This window comes from Heterodontus francisci, chromosome 9 (assembly GCF_036365525.1).
Source record: "Heterodontus francisci isolate sHetFra1 chromosome 9, sHetFra1.hap1, whole genome shotgun sequence".
NCBI lineage: Eukaryota > Metazoa > Chordata > Chondrichthyes > Heterodontiformes > Heterodontidae > Heterodontus > Heterodontus francisci.
The window spans coordinates 114768741-114795775 of record NC_090379.1 but is presented as its reverse complement, the minus strand read 5'-3'; the positions used below and the strand labels follow the sequence as shown (position 1 = coordinate 114795775).

General features: G+C 42.8%; 1 protein-coding gene across 2 annotated transcripts in view; it reads right to left on the bottom strand.

The window, feature by feature from the left end:
• The window catches only part of psen1 (presenilin 1), a 64495-nt gene that overhangs the window by 1721 nt on the left and 35739 nt on the right, over positions 1–27035 (bottom strand). For both annotated transcript variants that reach the window (XM_068039734.1, XM_068039735.1), the window contains 5 exons: positions 26657–26877; positions 10111–10209; positions 9936–10022; positions 3309–3533; positions 2942–3060 (listed from right to left, as the gene is read on the bottom strand). In XM_068039734.1, coding sequence (XP_067895835.1) covers positions 2942–3060; positions 3309–3533; positions 9936–10022; positions 10111–10209; positions 26657–26877 — 751 coding nt within the window. The remainder of the gene's footprint in view (positions 1–2941; positions 3061–3308; positions 3534–9935; positions 10023–10110; positions 10210–26656; positions 26878–27035) is intronic.

Sequence of the window (27035 nt, the reverse complement as noted above, 5' to 3'; positions counted from 1 at the left end):
AGAGCTCCAGATTTCCACTATTAACCTAGCTTTCACTTAAATGCATCTATGCTGTTTGCCTCAACTGCTCTATGGTAGTATATTGTGACAAATCTAAGAGATTGGTACAGCAAATGGCTCACGCACTAAATATTTGTTTAAACTGAGAGTGTTACGCTCTTTGACATTCTCACCACTTGCTGGGTAAAGAAGTTTCTCTTGAATTCCTTAATGGATTTATTGTTGACTACCTATATTTATGGCCTCTAGTTTTTGTCTTCCAGAAAAAATGGAATCATCTCTACATCGACCCGAATATAATCATAATATAACTCAATCTTAAAGACCTCTATCTATTAGGTTAGTCTTCAGCCTTCTCTGGATAATAAAATCAGTTTAGCTGTACATTCATTGGCAGGAAAACCCTATATACCAAATTGGAAATTTACATCAGACTTTAAATGGAAAACCCTACAGTAACTTTAAAAAAATACGAGCAGCCAAAATGGCCATGTAATTTACATCTAAAACACCAGAAGATTGAACTGGAAACAAAAAGTCCAACAAGAAGCCCAGCCAAAACAATGCTTTGGCGAACTGAGTAGATTAGTCAGATGATTCTCGTTAGTGAACTATTCAAAGTGATCCTAAGGCATTCACAAGTGGAGACGTCCCTCCAGAGGGTCAACTGCCAACCCCACCTAACAGGAGTTTTGGGTTTTAGACTTTGGACCTCATTAAAAACAAAGGGGATTGATAGAACCATATGACAGCCTGCTCATCTCTGAAGAAACTAGAGGTTTTGTGACACAGACAGCAGAAAGGCAGTAACTGAGTTTACAGTAAGCTCCCCTTGTCTCTCTCTCTCCCCAGAAAATATCAAGAAAAGAACCGTCTGCGACTTGGGGACCCTCCAAGCCTACAGTCTGCTACAGTCAGCAACCAGGGGAAAATAATCAACTATCAACTCTGCTTTCAGGAAAACTTTGACCAGCAAAGACTTCAAAAATACAGCTTCAGCCAATGACTTTCAATGCGGGCAAGTGTGAGATTATCCATTTTGGACCAAAAACGGATAGAGCAGGGTGCTTTCTAAATGGGAAGAGGTTAAGTACAGTGGATGTCCAAAGAGACTTTGGGGTTCAGGTGCATAGATCTTTAAAATGCCATGAGCAAGTGCAGAAAATAATCAAAAAGGCTAATGGAATGCTAGCCTTTATATCTAGAGGATTGGAGTATAAAGACACAGAGGTTATGCTGCAGCTGTACAAAACCCTGGTTAGACCGCAGTTGGAGTAATGTGAGCAGTTCTGGGAACCACACCTTAAGAAGGATATATTGGCCTTGGAGGGAGTGCAACGTAGGTTAACAAGAATGATACCTGGACTACAGGGGTTAAGTTACGAGGAGAGATTACACAAATTAGGCCCGTTTTCGCTAGAATTTAGAAGGCTAAGGGGTGATCTGATCGAAGTTGTCAAGGTATTAACAGGAAAAGACAGGCTAGATAAAGATAAACTATTTCCACTTGTTGGAGATTCTATAACTAGGGGGCATAGTCTAAAAATTAGGACCAGACCATTCAGGAGAGGGGTTAGGAAACACTTCTTCACGCAAAGGATGGTAGAGGTTTGGAACTCTCTCCCACAAACAGCAGTTGAAGCTAGAACAGTTGTTAATTTTAAATCTACGATTTTTATTAAGCAAAGATATTAAGGGATATGGGCCAAAGGCAGGTATATGGAGTTAGGCCGCGGATCAGCCATGATCTCATTGAATGGCGGGACGGGCTCGAGGGGCTGAATGGCCTACTCCAGTTCCCATCTTCCTATGACTACTGGATTTACAGACTGTATTTAAGTTCCATTTATTCGGGATTTAAATCCAACCACCAAATCTCTCTGTAATCTATTTGCATGTGTGAGATTCTTGTGTAAATGTGCAGAGTGTTTTTAGTATTTTTAAATCGGGTTAGAGTGTTAAGTATAATAAACTTACGTCTTACTTGTTTAAACTCAAGAAAACCTGTCCGATTGGTTCTTTTGCAACCACATTAAAGATGGTAAAACACTCACTGAGACGGTAAGCACCACCACTGTTTTTAGAAAGGAATAAACCTTGTTGCAGGTAAATAAGCAGAAGGGTGAGAGGGGAGCCTGAGATGTCCTCCTCACCTGGCCGTAACAACATCACTACATGATATCCTGCTCCCAGGCTTTGGAATCTTGCAACCTTCCCTATAAAATGTGCCTCACCAGGAGGACCATAGATCTGAGAATTATTTAGTCAAAGAACATAACCCTCGTCACAGCTTAGAACAGAAATATTTAGTACGCCAGCCACTCACTGCATCAATCCCACAGTTGTGCTGCAGGGTAAGCTTCTTAAAAGGCAGGCTGTGTAATGGCTCTGCTGGAACGTCACTAAACTCAATTTACACAGCAGCGAGCAAACTGCAATCACCTTGCTAATCTGGCTCACACATCCTCCAAAGTCTGATTCCATTGTGATTAATTAGCGGTTTCGAGTTATTTTATTAACATTGAGGTATAAAGCCCATTGATATTTCAGCACTGCGCCCCACAGAAAGAGCAGGGTGGGGATGGAGGGGGGCTGGGGGAAGAACAGAGGCTTGAAGAAAAGTAGGCACCGATTAGCCAGGATAACTACTCCAGTGACCCTTACCAGAAAGCATGTCAGGGAAGGACAGAACCAGATTCAGCTGAGCTGTCTTCTGAGGTCAAACTGCTGACCAACACTGAATAAGCTCAACACAAAGAGTCTCAGACAAGGTACCAGAGGCTTGAACCCCAGCAAGGGTCAGTGCCTTTAATATCCTGCAATGTTATACAGTTTACTTTTCACAATTTGATGGGATTCTTGGATACTTTTACTTCACAGCAACATAATCGGGTGTGTATATTTCCCAGACTGTGCTGGGGAACTCCCACGATATACTCACAATTAATATTGCGACGAAGCAGGCTAGAGTTGTATTCCAGTCTCCACTTGCTGCCGCTGATGCTTTTCCAACAAGAACACTGTAGAATATGAAGTCACCTAAACCAAGTTTCACACCCCCTAAAAGAAAAGCAAAACAGAATCTGATGGTGATGAATAAGAGGGGCTGCCACTGAAAGGGGTTATGGGGGAAGGAGGAGAGATGAGAGGTGAAAGACGACAAAACAATTACATTTATTTATTTATTATTTTTAAATCAAGGCATTACTGGAGCTGGAGCCAGTGTACATCAGCAAGCATAGGGCTGATGGTTGAATGGGACTGGGTGCGACTCTAAACCTTTTCCTTCCAGCAGTACGGTTACTTACTCTCCTCTGGATCTTCAACTGCCACTGGAGGGCTTGGCAGCGACTGCACAGCCGCCCGACTCTCCTGGGTTGTTTCCATAGGACCCAACCTGGTGTCTCTGGTGTTTGTCCATTCTTGGGTGAATCCGCCATCGTCTGCCCGGGTCGCGCCATCGTCTGCCCGGGTCGCGCCATCGTCTGCCCGGGTCGCGCCATCGTCTGCTGAGGTCTGATTAAGGTCAGGGTCTGCAGAAGTTAAGGGGAGAGAAGCCACATTACTAATACAGACAGACAGTTACCATTACCACTAAGTCGAATTACAAGGTCTCACTGTAGATGAGTACAAAACTCAACAGCCACCAACAAAGACGCAAGTCTCAGGTCAACAACATGCATTGCAAATGTGGGTGAGAGAAGAGCATTACAGGTCAACTCTATCCAGTCAATGAGGCGACCTGGTATGCACTGCCTGAAATGGTAGTGGAAGTAGATTCAATAGCAACATTTAAAAGAGAGTTAGATAAATATTAGAAAAGGAAATATTTACCGTGCTATGGGGAAAAAGCAGGGGAGTGGGACTAATTGGATAGCTGAAAGAATAATACAGCACAAAAGGAAGTCAATCTCATACACTGCTCGCCCAGGATGGTACCACATAACATCCTGGGAGATGAAACAAAGCTCAGAGTAAAGAAAAAGCTGCAACAACTTCAGGAAAAACTCTGGGGAAATTCCTGTCCGACCCAAGACACTCAAGAGAAGATCCAGGAGAATTGGCTCCACGTGACTTATCACAATCACAACTACATAGCAACTTCAAGTACACCCCTACTAATCCTGCATTTCTCCATAGAAAATAGAATAACTCTTGGCGTCAGAAATAATAACTAAGAGCTCTGTATTAGGTACTATTCTGAACCTTATCCTTCATCAACAAGTTCAAGGGCAAAAATCTCCATGAAGACACCAGGTATTGTACACTCAAACAGCCTAGTAAATATATTGGACCAAAATTCAAGGTACATTTGGAGCACAGCTTATGTCAACAATTCACCTGTCGCCCCTGTACTCGCTGATCTGCACTGGCTCCTAGTCCAGTAATGCCTTAACATTTAAAAAACGCATCATTGTGTTTAAATCCCTCTGAGGTCTCGCCCCTCCCTATCTCTAACCTCCTCCAACCGTACAACACTCCAACATAAAAGCAAAACACTGCGGATGCTGGAAATCTGTAATCAAAACAGGTCAGGCAGCATCTGTGGAGAGAGAAGCAGAGTTAACGTTTCAGGTCTGTGACCTTTCATCAGAACTGGCAAAGGTTAAAAATGTAATAGGTTTTAAGCAAGTGAAGCAGGAGTTGGGGGGGGGGGGGGGGGTAGAGAAAAGAGAATAATAATTTTATTTTTTAACCATATGCCTGCCTTAAACTTGGTTTTTCATGCTTGTGCTTTTGGACAAAGCTGTTCATTATTTTGTCATTACCACTCTCTCTGGACTAATGCTTTGTCATTTACCACAACATTTAGCACTCTCTTTGCCTTTGTCCCATGACATCTTTGTCACTTAATTTCTCCTGCCCTCTACCCTATCACACCCCTTCCCTTTTCTGTTCTTTTCCATCCCCCACCTACCCCTGCTTCACTTGCTTAAAACCTACTACATTTCTACCTTTTGCCAGTTTTGATGAAAGGTCACAGACCTGAAACATTAACTCTGCTTCTCTTTCCACAGATTCTGCCAGACCTGCTGAGTATTTCCAGCACTTTGGTTTTATTTCAACCCTCCAAGATACCTGGACTCCTCCAATTCTGACCTCTTGCATGTTCCCCATTTCCTTCACCCAGATATTGGCGGCCATGCCTTCAACTGCCGAAGGCCTGAAATTCCCACCATAAACCCCTCTCTCTCTCTCTCCATGTCTCACTCCTCCTTTAAGATACTCGTTAAAATCTACTGCTCTGACCAAGCTTTTGGTCATTTTTTCTAATATCTTATGTGGCTTGGTGTTGAACCTTGTCTGACAACACTTCTGTAAAGCCCCTTGGATGTCTTACTATGTTAAAAGTGCTATACAAATGCAAGCTGGTGGCACTTCCCACGACCACGAGCTCTACCACTGAAAAGGATAAGAGGAGCAACATACCACTCTCACTTCAGCAAGTGTTGCTGTTCCTTTGTTGTTGCTAGGTACAAAGCCTGGAACTCCTGACCTATTGTCATGGGAGTGCTATCACCACATAGACTGCAGCAGGTCAAGGCAGTCCCTCAATGCCTTTTCGAGGGAACTGAAACAGGCAAAGTGACCTTGCCATTTCCTGAACAAAATATAGAGGCCTAGGCAAAGTTCAGCTGGGACACTTGAAAATATTGCTATATAACTGGAATTTTTGATAAAAGCTAAATACACAGTAGGAAGCACTCAGCTGGAGCAAGTGGAGTAGGGATGAGCATAGGAATTCCTCTGCCTTTTCTTCATGTATTCCTGTAACCTGCAGCTTACTACAGAGAGCCCACGCCCAATTTGAAGGAGTGGACATGCTGTTGTAACACAGGACGAGGGTTTTTTTTTGCAGTACAATCGCTTCAACTTTGAAGACTCTTGTCTTTAAACACAAGCATCTCTGCTTTTGAATTTGTGCACCCTATACTTAAATAATAAAGACAACACTGAAATGCATAGTCAAAACAACTTGGATTTTAGAGGCCTGTAATATAGGAACATAGAAGCAGGAGTTGGCCATTCAGCCCATCGAGTCTGCCCTGTCTTTCAATATGATGGCTGATCATCCACTTCAATGCCTTTTTTCCACACTATCCTCATATCCCCTTATGTCATTTGTATTTAGAAATCTGTCAATCTCTGCTTTAAACACACTCAATGACTGAGCTTCCACAGCCCTCTGGGGTAGAGAATTCCAAAGATTCACACGCCTCTGAGTAAAGGAATTTCTCCTCATCTCCGTCCTAAGTGGCTTCCCCCTTATTTTGAAATGGTGTCCCCTGGTTCTAGACTCCCCAACCAAGGGTAACATCTTAGCTGCATCTACCCTATCCCTTTAAGTATTTTGTAGGTTTCAATGAGATCACCTCTCATTCTTCAAAACTCTAGAGAATACAGGCCCAGTTTCCCCAATCTGTCTTCATAGGACAGTCCTGCCATCCCAGGAACAAGTCTGGTGAACCTTCGTTGCACTCCCTCTATGGCAATAATATCCTTCCTAAGGTAAGGGGACCGAAACTGCGCACAGTACTCCAGGTATGGTCCAACCAAGATTCTACACAACTGAAGCAAGACTTCACTGCTCCTGTACTCTAATCCTCTTGTGATAAAGGCCAACATACCATTAGCCTTCCTAATTGCTTGCTGCACCTGCATTTTAGCTTTCAGTGACTTATTGACAAGGACACCCAGGTCCCTTTGTACATCAACACTTTCTAATCTCTTACCATTTAAGAAATACTCTGCACACCTGTTCCTCCTACCAAAGTGGATAACCTCACATTTTTCCACATTATATTCCATTTGTCATGTTCTTGCCCATTCACTAAGTCTGTCCAAATCCCCTTGAAGCCGCTTTGCATCTTCCTCACAACACACATTCCCACCTAGTTTTGTGTCATCCATAAACTTGGAAATAAGTTTGGTCCCCACATCCAAATCAATTATATATATTGTGAACAGGTGGAGCCCAAGCACTGATCCCTGCCGTACCCTACTAGTCACAGCCTAGTTAACCGATCCTTAATCCCTGCTAGTATATTGCCTCCTATCCCATGTGCTTTAATTTTGTTAACCAGCTTCCTGTGGGGGACTTTATCAAAAGCCTTCTGAAAATCCAAGTATACCACCTGCACCGACTCCTCTTTATCAATTCTGTTAGTAACATCCTCAAAAACTCCAACAGGTTTGTCAAACATTATTTTCCAGTCATAAATCCATGTTGACTATGCCCAGTCAGATCACTATTATCCACATGTCCATTTATCACATCCTTTAGAATAGATTCCAGCATTTCCCAACGACTGCGGCACAGTGGCGCAGTGGTTAGCTCAGCAGCCTCACAGCTCCAGCGACCCGGGTTCGGCTCTGGGTACTGCCTGTGTGGCGTTTGCAAGTTCTCCTTGTGATCGCGTGGGTTTCCGCCGGGTGCTCCGGTTTCCTCCCACAGCCAAAGACTTGCAGGTTGATAGGTAAATTGGCCATTGTAAATTACCCCTAGTGTAGGTAGGTGCTAGGAGAATGGTGGGGATGTGGTAGGGAATATGGGATTAATGTAGGATTAGTATAATTGGGTGGTTGTTGGTCAGCACAGACTTGGCGGGCCGAAGGGCCTGTTTCAGTGCTGTATCTCTCTGACTCTAAGACTAACAGGTCTGTAATTCCGTTTTCTCTCTCCCTCCCTTCTTAAATAGTGGGGTAACATTTGCGACCTTCCAATCTGCAGGAACCATTCCAGAATGTATAGAATGTGGTAAAACATCCCAAGGTGCTTCAAAGGAGCGTAACCAGACAAAATTTGACACTAAGCCACATAAGGAGATATTAGGATAGGTGACCAAAAGCTTAGCCAAAGCAGTAGGTTTAAAGGAGCATCTTGAAGGAGGAGAGACAGCCTGAGAGTTTTAGGGAGGGAATTCTAGAGCTTAGGGCCTGGACAGCTTAAGGCTTGACAGGCAATTAAGGAATGATGAAATTTGGACTGCATGAGAGACCAAAATCAGAGGAGCACAGAAAACAAGCTGGTTTTTGTTGCGCTTAAACTGTATTGTGCTCTAATCAGAATCGATCCAGTTCTGGTCACAGGGAGATATCCAATGCCCTGGAGCTGGTGCAGAAGAGAGTCATGAGACTGATCCTTAGTGTCAGAGGACTTATGAGGATTGACTGGAGAAACAAGATTCCTGTAGTGCTAATAAGAAGTGATTGTGATCTTTTAGAAGCATACTAGATCACGAGCAGTATAGACAAGCTTTTCCACAGTCACAACAAAGGGCTGTTTGTCCTGCAACAATAACTTCTGCAAGATTTAAGCCCATGTGGTTTTAAACAAGCTTTAATATACATCGACTAGTAACAGTATAGTTCTTATACAACTGGTCTACAGATTACATTAAATACAAACAATTAAAACAAACTGGTTTTGAGAATCAGAGTGAGCAGTGCTGGCTCTGTAGTTTACAGTTAGAGCGAATGGATCTCCGACTGTCCTGAGCGCACCCTAACATTTGGAGGGAACAAGTTCCATTCTTATACTATTTGGCTACCTTGGGCTGCACCTAACAGATTAACAGTACGCTTAGGAGCACGATTGCTGACAGCACATTTGAGGTGTTTAACCTCACATTCTATTCAGCCTGCAACTCTGTTGTTCAAGCATTGCTTATTGCATTCTGATGCATTGGCCAATCTTTATCTTTTACTGTGGTACGTGGTGTCTTAGCAAATAGCCCATACCTCAATACAGGACTATCTCTTGGGCTGGGTGTTTATCATTCTCTGCCTTTTGAGTTTCCAAACTGTCTTTGTTCACGCATAGAGAAAAGCTTCAATTTTCCCTTTATTCCACATTTGTGCTTTTAGTTAGAGATACAGCACTGAAACAGGCCCTTCGGCCCACCGAGTCTGTGCCGACCATCAACCACCCATTTATACTAATCCTCCACTAATCCAATATTCCTACCACATCCCCACCTGTCCCTATAGTTCCCTACCACCTACCTATACTAGGGGCAATTTATAATGGCCAATTTACCTATCAACCTGCAAGTCTTTTGGCATGTGGGAGGAAACCGGAGCACCCGGAGGAAACCCACGCAGACACAGGGAGAACTTGCAAACTCCACACAGGCAGTACCCAGAATTGAACGCGGGTTGCTGGAGCTGTGAGGCTGCGGTGCTAACCACTGCTCTGGCTTTAAAAAAAAAGACTAAAGCAAAGCATTCTGGGATAAAACACTGACCATTTAAGTCACTTTAAAATATTCAAACAAATTCATTACTTCATACGAAACTACAACAGTCACACGAAGGAACACATTCAAACCGGTGGATGGCACGATTAAGACAGGGGGTTCTTGCGCACTGAAGAAGGCATCAAGGTCTTCTTGATAAAGTAATGGAAGTGAAACTCAAACTATTAAGAAACGGGTCGATGATGTAATTGAATGAGTTAAGGCAGACTGAATGATAAGATAGATACAGCTACGGAAGGTCAAAGTACAGGAAACCAATGAACGTTCAAACATGAAAGGCAATACCAAATAAATGGCAAAAGGTTGATGGTAGAAGAAGCATAAATTATTTCTTATATTTACCTGAAGCATTTCCTTTTAATTATGTTTTCTGAACCTTGGCAACTTAAAAACAAACTTACATTATAGTTTGTTGCAAAAGATTAAGTAAAACCTTCCTTTGCTATTTGGGTTAGTCTATTTGCACATTATAATTGAAACAATGTTATATAAACATTGTTCATAAATTAAATTCAACACTAACAAGCACAGAATTAGAGAAGCATGACAGTTTTACACATGATAAACATTGCTTCTGATGCATGGTTTTATTACACAACTTGTACAGTGGTGACTTTGCTGATTTTACTTAAAGGTTTTCTATAAAGTTTAGCAAAAACAAGTTGTTGTACTCACTTTGTGGTGCAGAACCAGAGTCATTTGGAGGGCTTGGCCTGGCTTCTGGATCAACATCTGCCATGTTAACCAACCATATCATTGTCGCTATGCAAGAGCAAATCAGGAGAGTTAAACCAGTGCATTGAAACTTTCAGTTCAAGAATCAAAAAGAAAAAAAAAAATCTCAACTTACAGGAATAGATCAGAGCTGGAAATATTGGTTCATTTCTCTCTTGGGCAGTTTCGACTAGAATACGCAAGGGGCCCTTGGGGCAAAGCACTGCTACTAGATCTGAAAAACACAACATTTGTATTGAGCAAGTGTTAGCAGTTTGATAGAAAATTTACAAAAGTGAAAAATTGAACTGAAACAATTCTCACACTCTAAATCATAGTTAACATTTCAACAGCAATCTGACCACGAACTTTAAAATCATTGAATATACTGAACAGTAACTTATTAGCCTGCCAAGTGAACAGAGAACAAGAGAGAAATATAAACACATGAATACCTCCTTTATATCACATTGAAGGGTGCATCTCCAAACTTCTGTATCTGGCAGTGCAGTGAGTCACAATGTAACTGGTATGTTGTAGGTGGCAGAACACCACATGCAGTAGTTGGAGGAGGAGACGCCCTGATAGGAACAGCATGGAACATTTAGCCCCTTCAGCATGTTCCACTATTCCATTAAATCATGGCTGATCTGTACCTCAGCTCCATTTGACCCCTCTCCCTTGATCACATTACCTAAGCCAATCCTGTTCATCTCATTCCTAAACTCCAATTGAACCCGGCATCCACAGCTTTTTTTTTTGGGATGGGGGGCAATTGGGGGGGAGGAAAGAGATTGGGGGGTGGGGGGCAGTGGGAGGAAAGAGAGAGTTCCAGATTTCCACTACGCTGTGTGTGTGAAAACGTGCTTCCTGATTTCACTCTTGAATGCCCTAGTTCTAATGTTAAGGTTATTTCCCCTTTTTCTGGATTCCCCACAAACAGAGGAAATAGTTTCCCTATCTACCCTATCGAATCCATTAATTATTTTAGATTAGATCATCCATCAACCATCTAACCTGAAGGAATGCAAATGGAATTTACGCAAACTGCCCTAACTTAATCCTTTAAGTCTCAGTACGATTCCCATGAATCTGTTCAGTACCCATTCCAAAGTCAATATATCTTTATGTAGTACTTTTAATGTAGGAAATCATCCCAAAATACTTCATTGAAATATAATTCAAAAAATGGACCTGAAGCCATTGGAGGAGGTATCAGGAGGGCTAGGAAACCAAATGCTTGGTCAGAAAAGGCTTTTAGGAGAGGATTAAAAAATTTTTTTCATGGGATGTGAGTGTCACTGGCAAGGCCAGTATTTATTGCCCGTCCCTAATTGACCTTAAGGTGGTGGTGAGCCGCTTTCTTGAACTGCAGCAGTCCATATGTTGTAGGTACACGCACAATGCCGTTGGGAAGGAAGCTCCAGGATTTGACCCAGTGACAGTGAAGGAATGGTGATATAGTTCCAAGTCAGGTGTGTGGCTTGGAAGGGAACTTGCAGGTGGTGGTGTTCCCTTGCGTCTGCTGACCTTGTCCTTCTAGGTGGTAGACGTTGCAGGTCTGGAGAGTATTCCATCACACTCCTGACTTGTAGATGGTGGACAGGCATTGGGGAGATAGGAAGTGGATTACTCGCCACAGAATCCGCAGCCTCTGACCTGCTCTTGTAGCCACAGCATTTATGTGCTCAATGGTACCCCTAGGATGTTGACAGTGGGGGATTCAGTGATGGTAATACCATTGACCATCAAGGAGAGATGGTTAGATTCTCTCTTGTTGGAGGTAGTCATTGCCTGGCACTTCTGTGGCACAAATGTTACTTGCCACTTATCAGTCCAAGTCAGAATGCCCAGGTCTTGCTGCATGTGCTTCAGTATCTGAGGAGATGTAAATGATACTGAACATTGTACAATCAGCGAACATCACCACATTTGACCTTATGATGGAGGGAAGGTCATTGATGATGCAGCTGAAGATGGTTGGGCCTAGGATACTACCTACAGCAATGTCCTGGGGCTTAGATGTTTGGCCTCCAACAAACACAACCATCTTCCTTTGTACTAGGTATGACTCCAACCAGTGGAGAGTTTTCCCCCTGATTCCCACTGAATTCAATTTTGCTAGGACTCCTTGATGCCACACTCAAATGCTGCCTTGTCTAGGGCAGCAACTCGCAACTCACCTCTTGACTTCAGCTCAAAGGCTGTAATGAAGTCTGGAGCCGAGGGGCCCTGGCGGAACCCAAACTGAGCAGACTATTGCTGTGTAAGTGCTGCTCGATAGCACTGTTGACAACGCCTTCCATCACTTTGCTGATGATCAGGAACTAGGTGGCTGAAGGCACATCGTCAGTGCTGGAGTGAATGGGAAATGTATGACAGGCCAAAGCTAAAAGAACAGAGTTTAGGGCAGGGGTTGTGGGTTACACAGAGGTCAGGAGGGGTAAGGCCATGTAGGGAGTTGAAGACTGTAGGATCCGTAAAGCACTGAATTATGCACACACTGGCTTTTTGAAGCGTTATCCAATTAGTCTCACTGCTCTGCTTTTTCCCCATAGCCCTGCAAATGTTTCCTTCTATTTTTAATGTAGTATATATCCAATTCCCTATTGAATCTTCTTCCAACAACATTCAGGCAGTGTACTGCGTAAAAGAAAAATCAAAGAACGATACTGCACAGAAGAAGGCATTCAACTCATCATACCTTTGCAAAAGATCAGCAATCACTTTAATTCTCTGTCCTCTAGTAATCAATCCACCTTCAATGGAAACAGTTTCTTTATCTCCTCTATCAAACCCCTTAATTTGAAACATATGATTGTTAATTTTAAATTTGAGGGACTGGGATGCCAGAAGCCAGTCCAGGTCAGCAAAAGCAGCGGGGATAGACGAGCTGGAACTTGGTGCAAGAGGACACAGGTGGCAGGGCTTTGGAGGAGCTGAACTTTACAGAGGATGAAGAATGGAAGGCTGTCCAGGAGAGTTTTGGAATTACAGAGTTTGCTGGAGTTGGAAGTAGACAGTCTTTGTGGTGGGAGGATATGGGGCTACAAGCTCAGCTCTGTGTCTGAGATGAGCAGTGGCCCAGCAGGCAGGTTATGGGACCATCTCTCCAGAGGTTTCACGAGTCCATTTTATAATACAATTTTGGTGCTCGATGCACAATCAGAAAGATATTGCACTTATTCCACAAACCAATATAAAAGCAATTTAGCGTAACAATAACTGGATGTTATCAGTTTAGGATGTCACAGAGATGTGCAAATCCAAGACAGGCTCGAGTTGGGGCATTGCTAAATCAAAGCCTAAATCGCAGTGTAATTAACCTTGCGGTAAAGATTTATACCAATTATCTGTAATTGGACTTTTAAGGCTACACTCCATGCTGTAGCGAGAAAGCAATTGATCAATTGGGCTACATTGATCAAGATATCTTAGGATATGGGAACAACTGGTTCACATCTGACAGCATTCATAGCAGGATACAAGGGTATTCTATCTAACATTGCGGGCATGGGATAATCCTAGAGGAGCAAAACTGCCAATGCCAATTATATCAGCATGTATACTAGAAAATAAACTTCTTATTCTGCATGGAGTCTTTTCTGATGCGCTGTGAGCGCAAATGTTTTGTCAGATGCGCCCAAGTGGTTAAACACACATCCCATCCTGGCAGATTAACAATCGCACACAAGATGCTTCTGAACTACTGGTCCAAGCAAAGGCAAGACAGACCAGGACTATACAAATCTTTTTCTTTATTCGTTCTTGGGATGCAAGCGTCACTTGCAAGGCCAGCATTTATTCTCCACCCCTAATTGCCCTTAAGAGGGTGGTGGTGATCCACCTTCTTGAACCGCTGCAGTCCCTGGGGTGTAGATACACCCACAGTACTGTTAGGAAGGGAGTTCCAGGATTTTGACCCAGTAACAGTGAAGGAACGGCGATATAGTTCCAAGTCAGGATGGTGTGTGACTTGGAGGGGAACTTGCAGGTGGTGGTGTTCCCATGCATCTGCTGCCCCTGTCCTTCTAGGTGGCACAGCTCACTGGTTTGGAAGGTGCTGTCAAAGGAGCCTTGGTAATTTGCTGCAGTGCATCTTGTAGATGGTACACACAGCAACCACAGTGAGCCAGTGGTGGATGGAGTAAATGTTGAAGGTGGTGGATGGGGTGTCGATCAAGTAGGCTGCTTTGTCTTGGATGATGTTGAGCTCCTTGAGTCTCATTGGAGCTGCATCCATCCAGGCAAGTGCAAAGTACTGTATGACACTCCAGTCTTGTTCCTTGTGGTGGACAGGTTTTGGTGAGTCGTGCAGTATGTTACTCGTCGCAGAATTCAACATCAATAACTCATTTATATAGTACCTTTAATGTAATAAAATGTTCACAGGAGCATTATAAAACAAAAATGACACTGAGCCACATAAGATGATATCAGGTCAGATGACCAAAAGCTTGGTCAAAGAGGTAGATTTTAAAAGAGTGACTTAAAGGAGGAAAGCGAGGTAGAGGGGCGTCGAGAGGGTGTTCCAGAACTCGTGGCCTGGGCAACTGAAGGCACGGCCGCCAATGTTGGAGAGATTAAAATCAGAGATGCTCAAGGGACCAGAATTAGAGGAGTGCAGATATCTTGGAGGGATGCGGGGCTGGAGGAGATTACAGAGATAGGGAGGGGTGAGGCCATGGTAATGCCATTGAATGTCAAAGGGAACATGATTAGATCCTCTCTTGTTGGAGATGGTCATTGCCTGGCACTTGTGTGGCACGAATGTTATTTGCCACTTATCAGCCCTAGCCTGAATGTTGTCCAGGTCTTGCTGCATGCGGGCTCAGACTTCAATATCTGAGCATTTGTAAATGGTACTGAACACTGTGCAGTGATCGTCCCCACTTAATCTTAATTTTACAAAATATAGTGCTACTAGAGACAGAGAGACATTACATGTTACATAGAATGAACAGCACAGAAATTCGCCAGTCAGCCCAACTGGTTTATGCTTCACACGAGCTTCCACCCACCCTTCATCTAACCCCATTAGCATATCTTTCGATTCCTTTCTCCCTCATATGCTTATCCAGCTTCCCCATAAATGCATCTATGTTACTCACCTCAACTACTACAGTTTGTAGCAAATTCCACATTCTAACCTCTCTCTGGGTAAAGAAATTCCTATTGAATTCCTTTTAGATTTATTAGTGACCATCTTATATTGACAGCGCCTAGTTTTGGACTCTCTACAAATCCAAACATTTCTATACATCTATCCCATTAAACACTTTCATAATTTTGAAGGCCCATATCAAGTCATCCCGGTCTTTTTTCTAGAGGAAAAGGATAACCCTCAGCCTGTTCATACTTTCCTTATAAGTATAGCCCCTCAATTCTGGCATAATCCATATAATTTTTTTTTGCATCATCTCCAGTGCCTCCCCATGTTCAGAATATGGAGACCAGAACTGTGCAGTATTCCAAGCGTGGTCTGGCTAAGGTTCTATACAAGTTTAATATAACTTTACTGCTTTTCAATTTTATCCCTCTAGAAACAAATACAGGTATGCAGAGTGATTGTGCATCCATCTGAACATTACAAAAATACTCACTACAACTGATTTCTGCAGGTAAAGAATGCCTTGCAGCGGTGTTACTGAACAATGTCAAGTGCAAACATTCATTCTTTGAACACACAGCCAGTATGTTAAAATCTTTGGCAGTCATCCCCGGGACTTTGTGCTACCTCATTTTAGATTTCTTACTCGTTAAGTGTAACCAATAATTATAACTTGCTTGATTAATATGAACTAGAACATTAAGTTTATAATTAGTGTTTCTGTTTGTTCATGTTGTAACTCACTTGCCTTGGACTGATTCATTGACTGATGACACCATGTATAGAATTCTACACAGGCATCCAGATATCAGTTAAGAAATGAAAGCTCGATTTTTGGCTCTGGTTTCAAACAGTATATTTTTGGACTTTTCTTATACAAGCATTCCTACAACATTCAACAAAGCCATTACTGGGACAGTAACCCTGCATTTACGTCCCTTATATTGTCATTCATAAGTCCTGCCCTCTTCAACAGGAAGAGATATTACACACAAATTTGGGGAAAAAAGCTGAAATATTAATAGATTGAATGAATAGAATGTTTACTGTGTATTTTGTCGCTGAAAGTTGGGTCCTTCCTATTTTTGGATATTGCGATTAAAGAACTTGCTTCAAATGGATTCTATGAAAACCGGTTCATAATTGGAGCTCATTAACCGAAGATTAGCTAGGCAAAGCATTTAGGACATCTTTAGGTTAAATAGCTCCATGCACAGTGTAACATGATATTTTGGTATGCATAAAACTAGTCACCATGATTGGATGACTAGCCACTTGCAGAAGCATACTGGCAACGATACTGATTACCGTTGTCACAAACTATGTACAATATGTACACATTTGCAGCTGACCTTAGTTAATTATGCTGTTACAGCCAAGAAACTGGATAAGCACAGATTCCTGTTAAATGGTTAGGACACGAATGTTGAACAATTGGTGGCCGAGGACAGATGTTGGGAAGAAGGTCCAGCTCAGGGCCAAGGACACCAAGTCCAAGATTTCACACTCAGTCTTAACCTGTTAACAGTGAGGGAGGCTAATGGGATCAAGGCCAGATCATGTAAAACACTGGCAGGCGCAGAACCTAGTGCTTTCAGTTTTTCCCGACACTGTGCTACAAGCAGCAATGGCTCAAGTTGGTCAGGATGTCAGTTAGACAATAGATAACTTGGTAGGCTCTTTGCAGATAGCTTTAAGCTATACAAGACTGTTCTTTTATCAGCTTTGGTTTACTTCTAAAAAATATTCTACCCCGGAGGGTACCTTTTTAAAATTAGTTTGTGGGATGTTGGCATCGCTGACTAGGCCAGCATTTATTGCCCATCCCTAATTGCCCTTGACCCACAGTAACATGGTTGACTCTTAACTGCCCTCAGAAATGGCCTAGCAAGCCACACAGTTGTCAAAGGCAATTAGGGATGGGCAACAAATACTGGCTTTGCCAGTGACACCCACATTCCATGAAAGAATAAAAACTGTTGGAGGGAAGGTCATTGATGAAGCAGCTGAAGATGGCTGGGTCTAGGACACCTCCACCAATTTCTGCAGCCATGTCCCAGGGTTGAGATGATTGGCCTCCAACAACGACAACCATCTTCTTTTGTGCCAAGTAAGACTCCAACCAGTGGAGTTTCTTTCCCTCCAATTCCCATTGACTTCAATTTTGCTACGGCTCTTTGATGTCACATTTGGTCAAATGCTGCCTTGACGTCAAGGACAGTCAATCTCATCTTACCTCTGGAATTCTTTTTTCCATGTTTGGGCCAAGGCTGTATGAGGTCTGAAGCTGAGTGATCCTGGCAGAACCCAGACTGAGCAGTGAGGAGCAGGTTATTGCTGAGTAAATGTTACTTAATAGCACTGTCAATGACTCCTTGCACCACTTAGCTGATGATTCAGATTAGACTAATGGGGCAGCATAATTCAATGGACAACAAAACACCTCAGAGATGAACACGAGCTTAGACATTGATGTTTGTGGGAATTTGCTGTATACAAATTGGCTGCTGCATTTCCCTAAATTACAACAGTGTTGACACTTCATTGACTAAAGTGCATGCTGAGGCCATGGAAGGCAATATATAAATGTACATCTTTTTCTTGAAGAAAGTGATCTATTTGCTTACAGGGGTGGGACACGTTACACATATACACACTCCTCCTGCAGGTTCCACTGAAACATAGGCCATTCTCTAGCCCAAGAACACGTGAGGCCAAAGCAACTGGGTCTGTGATATGACAGCATTTGCTTGTCAAATTTTGAGTAAGATTACAAGTTGCATCTAAAATGTGCTAATAGAATTGCTAAGTAAGTTTCAGTGTTTTGACACATCCGGTTCATATTACACATCTGAGCCTTTCAACAATAAGTAAACAAACACATTCCTTGCCTGGATGGTTTCTGAAGATTATGGTGATGAAAATGGTTTTAAAGTTTAGTAACACAGGAGGTAAACCTCATCTCATGCTAACTGGTCTGCATGAAATTCTGCGGCAAGGCAGGGCCATTAAGTCTGACAATTAGTAATACATCACACTGATCCTGGTTACTACAAAACAAACCTAAATGGGATATTAAATCCTTTTATTAAAAAGGTAGCACCAGCGCAAATAACCTTTGGCTGGCATACTGTCTTGTGTGGAAGAAAAGTTCAATGCTGAGTGCCTTTAAGGGTTGGGTAGGAGCTGAACAAGCAAAGAATAGCTGTCCCTGTATTTTAACAAGCATCAATAAACATGTAGAACCAGCATACAGCTTACAGTGAGGCTCTTGAATGGAGAAAGCAGAAAGGATTGTCGTACACGAGAAAAAAAAAGGGAAAAGATTTGCTTATATTACACCTTTCAGTACTTTGAAACATCCCAAAGCACACCGCAGGCAAAGTACTTTAAGTATAATCGCTGTGATGTAGCAACAAATTTGTGCACAGCAAACTCCCACAAACAGCAATGAGATAAATGACTGGACAATCTGTTTTTAGTGATGTTTTTGAGGGCTAAATGTTGGCAGGAAACAGGGGAGAATTCACCTGCTCTTCTACAATAGTGGCATGGGATCAGTTACACCCCTCAAGAGGACAGATGGGGCTCAGTGTCCAGGAATGATTCTGTGATGGAATCACCGCACAACAGTAAAGATGTAGGCCACTCTTCACATTGCAAGTTCCCAGCCTCACTGAGCTAGGAATGCTTACAGCAAGGATCTTCGGCATGAGCAGAGCAAGAGCCAACTTCTGTATCACTAATAAGAAAACAACATTGGCAGATACTGGCAGCAAGTGCCCAAGTGTTGGAACACTTGGAGAATACCTACTCTCATGGACAGGAGATGGAACAAATCCTGTTGCCTGATATTTGTTCCTTCATTCATCTTTAGCCTCCAATCTCTCCCACTTCTTCACAATCTTTGCCTATCTTCATTTTATTGATTCTTCTGTGACCAGAGCTCTTGCCCAGCAAGTACAGCTGCCTACATGGTCACCTTTTGTCTGATTTACAAATTCTTGTTGTACACTTCCTACCTTCCCATTGTACCCTCTCAGATTCCAGCTCATTCATTGCCAGGATTTCAATTGTAAAACTCAATATATCCTTCAGTATTCCCTTGCTCCCGCTTCGAAGCTTTTGAAACCCAAGCCTGATGCCACCCAACCACTAGAGGTTAACGTATCCCCTCTCCTACCATGTAGTTTCCTGCAATATGAACCTGGGCTCTGCACCTTGACTTTTTAAAAAATTCTTTCATGGGATGCCCTTGAGAAAGTGGTGGTGAGTTGCCTTCTTGAAATGCTGTCGTCCAGCTGACGCAGGTACACCCACAGTACTGCTAGGGAGGGAGTTCCGTGATTTTGATCCAGCAACAGTGAAGGGACTTCTCAATATTACAAACCGAATTAGTTGCTTACCCCTCCAAGTCCTCCATTCTCTGAATCCTTTCCCCTGCCGAGTGCCTCCTTTACTGTTGATGGTGGCAGATGGAGGCTTGCGAGCAAAAAAAACCACACTAAAAGAACTATTATGTTTTAAGTTCAAAGACAAGTTTTAATCTACCTCACAAGAACATACCAGTATGAATGTACCTGAACATGTAGATGCAATAATGCAATAAAATAACCTGGGGAAACAAAGCACACCCCAGGGAAGGCATTATTGTGTCTGCTACTTTAATTACTTTGAACAGATGGCTGTGTGTGGTTTTGGTGTTTGCTTTTGAGCAGACAGACCCTTTGGGAGCTCTGAAGACATCCTCCACCAATAACAGACAACAAAAGGCATGTTGTGAATATCAGCTATTCACAATATACATTAATGATTTAGATGAGGGAACTAAATGTAATATCTCCAAATTTGCAGATGACACAAAACTGGGTGGGAGGGCGAGTTGTGAGGAGGATGCAGAGAGGCTTCAGGGTGATTTGGACAAGTTGAGTGAGTGGACAAATGCATGGCAGATGCATTATAATGTGGATAAATGTGAGGTTAGCCACTTTGGTAGCAAAGACAGGACGGCAGATTATCATCTGAACGGCTATAAACTGAGAGAGGGAATATGCAGCGAGACCTGGGTGTTCTCGTACACCAGTCGCTGAATGTAAGCATGCAGGTGCAACAGGTGGTAAAAAAGGCAAATGGTATGTTGGCCTTCATAGCGAGAGGATTTGAGAACAGGAACAGGGCTGTCTTGCTGCAATTATACAGGGCCTTGGTGAGGCCACACCTGGAATATTGTGCGCAGTTTTGGTCTGCTTATCTGAGGAAGGATGTTCTTGCTATAGAGGGAGTGCAGCGAAGGTTTACCAGACTGATTCCTGGGATGGCAGGACTGACATAGGAGGAGATATTGAGTCGGTTAGGATTATATTCACTGGAGTTCAGAAGAGTGAGGTGGGATCTCATAGAAACCTATAAAATTCTAACAGGAGTTGACAGGATAGATGCAGGAAGGATGTTCCCGATGGTGGGGGAGTCCAGAACCAGGGGTCATAGTCTAAGGATACGGGGTAAACCTTCCAGCACTGAGATGAGGAGAAACTTCTTCACCAGAGAGAGTGGTGAGCCTGTGCAATTTGCTACCACAGAAAGCAGTTGAGGCCAAAACATTGTATGTTTTCAAGAAGGAGTTAGATATAGCTCTTGGGTCTAAAAGGATCAAAGGATATGGGGTGAAAGTGGGAACAGGTTACTGAGTTGGATGATCAGCCATGATCATAATGAATGGTGGAGCAGGCCCGAAGGGCTGAATGGTCTACTCCTGCTCCTATTTTCTATGTTTTTATGTTTATTTCATCCTTGAATAGATGAGTGAGGTGGAGAACTCAAATATCAGTAGGGACTAATAGCCAGGAGAATGTTTAACAGCTGAGTTGTGAGATAGAGTTCATTTCAGCTGTTCTGAGGATCTCTGCAAAAACAATCCAGGCCGTTCTAAATTGCAAACATTAAACTGTTCTAATGTGTCACATTACCACAGAAACACTTCAGCTTTAGGAGTGAATGGAGTGTTCTAATTTGGAGGGGTGGCAGACAGTGAAGAAACAAGGAGGTCGCTGGATGACGTACTTAACAATACCATCCACCCTGACAATGTGGAAATCAGGAACTCTTCCTCAAAAGACTGTGGATGCTGGTTGAATTAAAATTTTTAGACTGAGATAGACAGATTGTCACTACATAAGGGTATCAAGAAAAATAGAACAAATGGAGCTGAGGTACAGATCAGCTATGCTCCGATTGATTAAGGTGGCAACACTGAATGTTGTTTGACGTACACAAGATTTGCTTTGGCCCCACTGGAAAACAGCACAAAAGTAGAATGCAAATCGGTCTGAGCATAAACCTTGCACTTCATTGTCATTTGACCACTCGGGAAACTAATCTTTTCCAAAAGCAGTTATGTTACCAGTTATGTCCAGACTGGCCAAGAGGGTGTGGGAAAATGGCACACTGACACAGAACACAAAAGTCCGAGTGTTTCAAGCCTGTGTCCTCAGTACCTTGCTCTACGGCAGTGAGGCCTGGACAACGTACGTCAGCCAAGAGTGACGTCTTCGCTGCCTCCGGAAAGTCCTTGGCATCAGGTGGCAGGACAGTATCTCCAACGCAGAAGTCCTTGAGGCAGCCAACATCCCCAGCATATACACCCTACTGAGCCAGTGGTGCTTGATATGGCTTGGCCATGTGAGCCGCACGGAAGATGGCAGGATCCCCAAGGATGCATTGTACAGTGAGCTCGTCACTGGTATCAGACCCACCGGCCGTCCATGTCTCCGCTTTAAAGACTTCTGCAAACGCGACATTAAGTACTGTGATATTGACCACAAGTTGTGGGAATCAATTGCCAGTGATCGCCAGAGCTGGTGGACAGCCGTAAAGGTGGGGCTAAAGAGTGGCGAGTTGAAGAGACTTAGCAGTTGGCAGGAAAAAAAGACAGAAGCGCAAGGAGAGGGTCAACTGTGTAACAGCCCCGACAAGCAATTTTATCTGCAGCGCCTGTGGAAGAGTCTGTCACTCCAGAATTGGCCTTTATAGCCACTTCAGGCGCTGCTTCACAAACCACTGACCACCTCTTGGCGCTTACCCATTGTCTCTCGAGACAAGGAGGCCAAAGATGATGATCTGCCATTGGTTGGTCCCAAAAGAAGGCTCCAGCCTATACTGATCAGTCACAGAGCACTGTGCAAGGTGTTGCCGCTCTGTAAACCCATCACATGAAGCCATGGATTTAACAGTTGAATTGGTTTGGCAGTCAGCAATACAGACACATCTTTTTGTCTGAGCACTATTTCAATTCACAGAATTGTGTGTGAATTAATAACAGTCAAAAGCTGAACCTCAAGCTATAATGCTCTTGTGAAGCGTCTTGGGACGCTATTACGTTACAAACTCTATATAAATTGTTCTAAGTAATTCAGCCCAGAATATAAAGCATATTTAGGCATCGTATTCTCCAGAACATTTGCCACATTTCAGAAAATTACAGAAGTATGTTGATTGAATCAAAAGTCGTCGAGAGACATTATGATGGGCTGAATAGCCTCCTTCGGTGCTGTAACAATTCTGAGATGAGTTTGGGCTTGTTTCATTCAGTACAATGAAAGCAATGGACTTTGCATAAAACCGAACTTTCAGCCTTAAACAACTTCCAGTCATGTACGTTTGGTAAATCTGGTCTTTTGCGGGCTGGCACTAGATAAAACGGCCATGAAGGTTACCAGATTGTCATAAAAACCCAACTGGATCACTAATGCCTTTTAAGGAGAGAATTGCCACCCCTGCCCAGTTTGGTCCACCCAGTCCTACATTATGTAGTCAACTCTTTCTGCTGATGAGCATTGACAATAAATATTACCTTAGTGTTGCTCATTTTTGAAGAACAAATTAAGAGTAATCATGCACACTCATCACTCCCTTTTTACAATAGCTGTGCTACTCCACCTCCTTTCAGCTCACTCTCCATGTCACGAAAACAGACACCACAGTGAGTTTAGCACACACCTGCCCTACCTTGCCATAAACTACCCAAGAGCCAGGCTACAAGTGGGCCACCGCTCAGAGTACTAACTATACAAAAACTCCAGGCACCTGCCATGCCTCCCATATTCTGTGGTTCAGTCAGCAAATGCACAGTGCCACCTGACAGTACCATACAGGCAAGAAAAACATCAATTTGATCACCAATTATTTTCAATGACTCGAATGCAGAGTTAGCCAGTATGGCCAATGGATAACAATTGTGTTCAGGACAACCATGCTAGAGGAGAGAGAATTGGGAAAGAATGCCTGCCCTTCTTGCTCTGGATCACAAATGTTATTTGAACTGCACATATAGATAACTGAGGGCAGAAACAAGCTCAGCTGTGGTGGTCCTCCAGAGTATAATATCCTCCCTATCCTCACTGTCCAAGACTCTCATCAAGAATTCCATCCTTATATATTTTTACTTGGCAAAATGTTGACAATATTAATGAATTTACCCAAGTGCCAATTTAGAACTACTGCTCCTTTAAGACTGGGAAGAAGATACATGTTCTGAAGTACAGAACATTATAAAGAATGCCTCCTTAAAGAGGGAAAAAAAATCAGTGCATTCTAGTAAATACAGTTCCCACATTTACATCATCCATGCTTCTCACAAGCAGCTGTCTATATTAGCCAAATGGTGCTAACCATTTGCCATTTCCACTGAATTCAATTATGAAGGGACCACTGACAACATTATGCACACCAGCTTTTTGCACTTTTAAAGTGTGATTAAGTGCTGTTAACTATTAGGGAGCTGAGTGCCTTTAAGCACCGCCCAACTCACACAGCTGATGGAGACTTCAGCTCCAATCAGCTCTTTGCTAAATACTGATCATTTGTTGGTTTCCACTGAAATAAATTGTCCCATTTTGGATCATGCAATCCAGTCCCCAACACTCAACTAGATTAGGAATCCTAGAGCTTCACTTCTTGAAAACCTTAAGCACCGAGAGGCTGAATGGATTTGGCATCCATTGCGTATAGTGTTCAAACTGTGTTAGCATGAACACACCCGCTATAAAGTAGTATGGACTGTACCAAAATCCAGTAATAAAAGTGAACGGTAGTAATAAAGGCAGCTGTCTATAATCCACATTATCCAAAGGGGATTTAAGTAATAACACTTCTGCTCATCATGGGCAGTTTGAAATATATTTTGCTCCAGAGAAACAACACTGCCACTGAAAGATGCAAAGATCTTCATTCAATCCCGTGTTCTTGAAATAAAATACCAATAGACAACTTTCGCCAGAAGCAGCAAGAAGCGGATTTTCACTAGATAAACCATGTTAGGTTAAGAGTCAATTACAACAAGCTGCATTTATAAAGCACCTTAAACCAAGATAAACGAGCACGCAACGCTTTTACAATTTGATTTGGCCAATTTGGGACAAAGTGAATTAAAAAAAAGAGAAAAAATCTTAGTATTTTAAGTAGGATTTAAGTGACTGACTTGTGGAGTGGTTAAAAACCAATTAGACAAGTCAATTCCCAGTATTTGGTTGATTGTCCCAACAGCAACTAAGTGTTAAATGGCTATGTACACTTAAATAGATGGCCCTAACCCTGATCCTATTCCTAACAGACGTAGAGATCATACACATTTTTACAGCATTAAATATCATTATTTTGTGTGTAGGAATTGTTATTCAGACCCCCATCTCACCCAATCTGAATTAGTGGCGAGTAACTCACCCCCTGACTCTCCAAAGTCTGTCCACCATCTACAAAGCACATATCAGGAGCGTGATGGAATACTCTCCACTTGCTTGGATCAGTGCAGCTCCAACAACACTCAGGAAGCTCGACACCAACCAGGACAAAACAGTCCGCTTGATTGACACCCCATTCATCACCTTCAACATTCACTCCCTCCACCAACGCACAGATGAAGTACATCTAAAAGATATACTTCAGCAACCTGCCAAGGGTTCTTAGTCAGCACTCTCCAAACCCGCAACCTCTACCATCTAGAAGGACAAAGGCAGCAGATACATGGGAACACCACCATCTGCAAGTTCCCCTCCAAGCCACACACCATCCTGACTTGGAACTATATCGCCGTTCCAAAATCCTGGAATTTCTTCCCCAACAGCACTGTGGGTGTACATACACCACATGGACAGCAGCGGTTCAAGGCAGTGGCTCACCACAACCTTCTCTAGGGCAATTAGGGATGGGCAATAAATGCTTGTCTTGCCAACAACACCCACATTCCATGAGAGAATAAAAATCAGGATGTGTACACAGACACTTCACCGATCTGCTAAAAATTCCACATCAAAACGCTGGGAAGTATCCCTGTATCACTGAGGGGTCTAAATCGGGAGCAGCAAGGAAACCACAAAATTCACACTGTAAAAGTTTGCCACCTAGCTGGAGCTTGTAGGAATATGACAAATTAACAGGAGAGATGAATGCTTCGAAGGTTTCTTCAAGAACTGAAAAGAACTATAGGAAGGTTTAACTGTCAGACCTGTAGCTTTCTGCTCCCATTTCGGGGGAATTATTCTGATGTACCCAGTCCCAAGCATAGTATCGGGAAAAAATATTTATTCCACAGTTTGGGCGTTTTTAACCTATTCTTTATGTATGGAAGGAAAGAGGGAAAGAAGTGAAAAAGAGGTAATCCTTGGGATACATGCACACATCACTGCTCTGATTTCATTAGATTAGTGGAGGGAAGAACTAACTCGCATTTAAAAAGCAGCTTTCTCCTCAGGAAGTTGCAAAGTGCCAACGAAGTATCTCTGAAGTGTAGTCACTGTTGTAGGAAACGCAGTAGCCAAATTGCACACAGCGAGGTCCCACAAACAGCAACACGATAATGATTTGTTGTAAGAACATAAACAGATCATCTTTCCTCTCCCTCATTTCTTTTAAAAAAAAGTCAGTCTTCAGGCAGAAAAAAAAAGCAATCAAGTCTATAGTGAACAGGGATGTAGAATTTGGTTCAAATCTGTATTTCCAAATTAGTACGGTTATAGCAAGTTTAAGACTTCAAGACTCTTAACTTGCTACAGCTTGCAGTACCAGAAAATGTTACAATTGGACCTGGATTACCTCCTTCCCCTCAAATAAATGGATTAAAGGTGTCAGTGCATTTAAACTAGCTCACTACAGACAACTGTGTCAATGCGTACTGCTAAAGACAAGCAGTCTGACACCCACCCACTTGCAGGGTAGAAGCTAACTTGATTCAAGGTTGAGAAGGCAGCAAGCTGATTTAACTTGTACAAGTGATTATTTAATAACTAGCCCACGGAAGGGCAGGTTTCCACAAGTTACTCTATTCCTCCTTCACCATAAACTATCATAGAATCTGAGAACTAAACCACCAGAAATTCCAGATTCCATTAAATCTTTTGAAAAACCTGAAGCTTAGATTTAGGTCGCCAATTTCAGAATCTCCACTCAAGTTATAAATGCATCACACCAGTTCACTGTCACAACCCATCCCCCTCCAACAACTGAACAAACTGGGCTTAACTACATCTGCTCAGTCGCCCACGGCAAAATTCAAGCATGAAGTCCTAAGATTGGGTCTTACCGTATATTGAAATCACGGCCAGGATTAGCCAGGCAGTCCATTCTGGGAGGTATTTGATGAAAACCAGAGCCATCAGAGCACTGATCATGATCAAGTAAGCCTGCTGGAGTCGAAGTGGTCCCTTCCAGTGGATACATATCATTCCGACCACTCCAAAGTTCCAGATCACCATCGCCAATGTGAAGTAATCCATGGCAACATTGTAGGTTTTGAAGACTTCCCTGTTGAAGAGAAATGACAGGACCCTGGTTTGCCAGATGGAACAAAGTATTCTTTTCCTGCAGGTCCACATTCTAACCACCCACCCAGGCATCCATGTTCCCTTTCCGCAGTTGGTGAACAGTTTGAGGCTAATGGTATTGCCACATCCAATATCAAT